This window comes from Danio aesculapii, chromosome 22, assembly GCF_903798145.1.
Source record: "Danio aesculapii chromosome 22, fDanAes4.1, whole genome shotgun sequence".
Taxonomy (NCBI): Eukaryota; Metazoa; Chordata; class Actinopteri; order Cypriniformes; family Danionidae; genus Danio; species Danio aesculapii.
Genome location: NC_079456.1, coordinates 6537071 through 6539570, shown reverse-complemented (window position 1 = coordinate 6539570; position 2500 = coordinate 6537071). Strand labels below are relative to the sequence as shown.

At 35.8% G+C, this 2500-nt stretch overlaps 1 protein-coding gene across 1 annotated transcript in view; it reads left to right on the top strand.

Annotated features, from left to right (window-relative positions):
* cers5 (ceramide synthase 5) overlaps positions 1-2500 on the top strand; it is a 64170-nt gene that overhangs the window by 41329 nt on the left and 20341 nt on the right. The window contains exons 4-5 of the mRNA XM_056447972.1: positions 237-294; positions 436-486. Of these exons, the coding sequence (XP_056303947.1) occupies positions 237-294; positions 436-486 (109 nt within the window). The remainder of the gene's footprint in view (positions 1-236; positions 295-435; positions 487-2500) is intronic.

Here is a 2500-nt window from a genome sequence, read left to right as displayed (position 1 = left end):
TAAGTATTACAATTCCAGATTCATTAGTTGTCAAACAAAACAGTACACAAGCTAATGATTAATGAGAAAGCTGGTTGATTCAGAGTATTAAATGAGGAATGTTCACCACATTTGAACGTAAAGTTTGAGTGGAGAAATGAAATAAGGAAATAACCTTGTGATTCCTCTTATCTGCATTTGAGTTTGTATATTGAGTTGTTGTTGTTTTCTGGCAACTCCTGTGTTTTTCTCTACAGGTGGAGGTTTACATTCTATCTGTCTATATTTACGTATGGGATGCGTTTTCTATGGCAGGTGAGTTTGGCTCTGCAGATGGTTGTTATGGGTCATTTCGGTTATCTGCTATTTTACGTTACTAAAATGTGTTAAATGATTTGCAGATGTCATATTTATATGCTTTTTCATATCAGTTAACTGTGTGTCTGTGTGTTGTAGTCTCCATGGATGTGGGATACGAGACAGTGCTGGTACAATTACCCCTATCAGGTAATGCTTAAATGATTTTTAATGCAGGTTCAGATGAATCTGTATGGTTAACTTTGACATTTGACACTGTGAAGCACGCATGATACATTAGGGTGCTTTCACACCTAGACTTTTGTTTCGGAACCTGTCTCGTTTCCACAGTTAGCGTGGTACGTTTAGCATATGTAAAACCAGCAATCGTGCTTGGTTCCGTGCCCAATCAATCTGTTCTAGATCACCTGAATGAGGTGGTCTCTGCTCGATTGAAACAAACTCTGAAGCGGATCGATGCGAATCGATATGATCCGAGCCAGACTATATCACATTGTTTTATGGATATGTAACAGGCATATGACTATATGAAGGGAGAATTATGAGTGGTGCGGGAGGTCATTCCAGACATCCCAAGTCTCCCGGAAGTTCCGTGAGTCTCCCGCAAATGCACAGAGACTCCCAAATGCCCGCAAACGAGTGATAATCTCCCGGAAATCGCACGTCTTCCTCCCGGTCCTCAAATACGTCACGTACCCTTCTCACCCCTCCCCACCGCAACCCTTGATGCTCTTCAGACACCTCGCACGCACCTTGTCAAACTCCAAACCACAGGGAATAATATTTCTGAAGAGCTGTTGACATGGAACTGAAGCAGATTTTGGTAAAAACATCTGAAAAATTAGTTGTGTGTAATAACACTGAAATGACACAAGGAGAAAGAGCTGAACTACTGAAATGTATTAATTATTATATAAAAGCCTTTTTGGTGCTGGCATCTTAAAGACGCCTCTCATATGGAGAATGAAGTCACATGCATTGCTCAGGTGTGAGTTTCTCACACACTTCAACAGAGTGTAAAAGTGTAAAAAATCTTGATGGTTCTGTGGGTCTCATCTATCAAATCTGAGCTTTATTTGGTATTTTGTTTTTATTAGATTCAGATCAGGTTATTGGCTGGGCCATTCTACAGCTTGATTTTCTTTCTCTGAAAGCATTTTAAGAGTTTCCTTGGTTGTGTTTTGGATTGATGTCTTGCTGAAATGTCCACTTTGATTTCATCTTCATCCTCCTGCTAATGTAGATGTTGTTCTGAAGCAGCTGATATTCATTTACACTGAGGAAGAGCAGAGGGTTGCTGAAGAACCACTGAAAGATTTCAGCTGCTGTCTGGGCTTTCACTGCCTTTCTACACCTCCCTTTCTTCATGTGTTCAAAACCTTTTTCCCGTGTCATTTCATTTTATTATGCACAACTTCATTTGTAAACCGATTAGTTCAGTTTTCTTTGCATTTAAGGATTTCTTTGGTTGTTACTAAGATTCAGTGACAATTTCAAGTCAACAGCACCTTTAGAAATATGTTTTCTGAGAAAATTGGTTACTTTTAATTTGTTTATTTATTTGAATTAATAATTTACAATTATTTAAATATTTTATGTTTGTATTTAGTAATATTTATAATTCAGAAGTATTCTGAATGTCTATATAATATATTCATACACACATTTTTACATTGCTATAAAATCGTTGAATTTCTCTAAAACTGATTTAACTCCTAATGACGAATGCAAAAATGTCAATTTCGATTTTTTTTTTCTTTTGACAGTGATGATTTATGGTGTAAATGTGATCCGTTGTCATGAAAGAAATTTCGCAGTATAATAAAATTCCTTGATGGAAATGATCTGTATTTAATGCATTTTGTTTATTTGAAAAATATACAGTGCTCCGCATATATGAGTACACCACCCCCCCCCCCCCCCCCACACACACACACAAATCTCTCATTTAAATTCATATTGTCTATAGGATGCTTTAAATATTATATTTGTGCATAAACATTAGATTAGTCAGTACTGAAGCCAAATCTGGAGCTAATCTAACTAAATAACTTAAAATAATGGTTCAAATATTAGTAGCTCAAATTTATATGTTAGGGAAAAATATTAAATACAAATTTAAAAAATAGCAAAAATCAAGAGAAGCAAATAAAATATATACAATTTTGTTGAAATGTAGTTTGTATTTGTTTTTGCAATATGT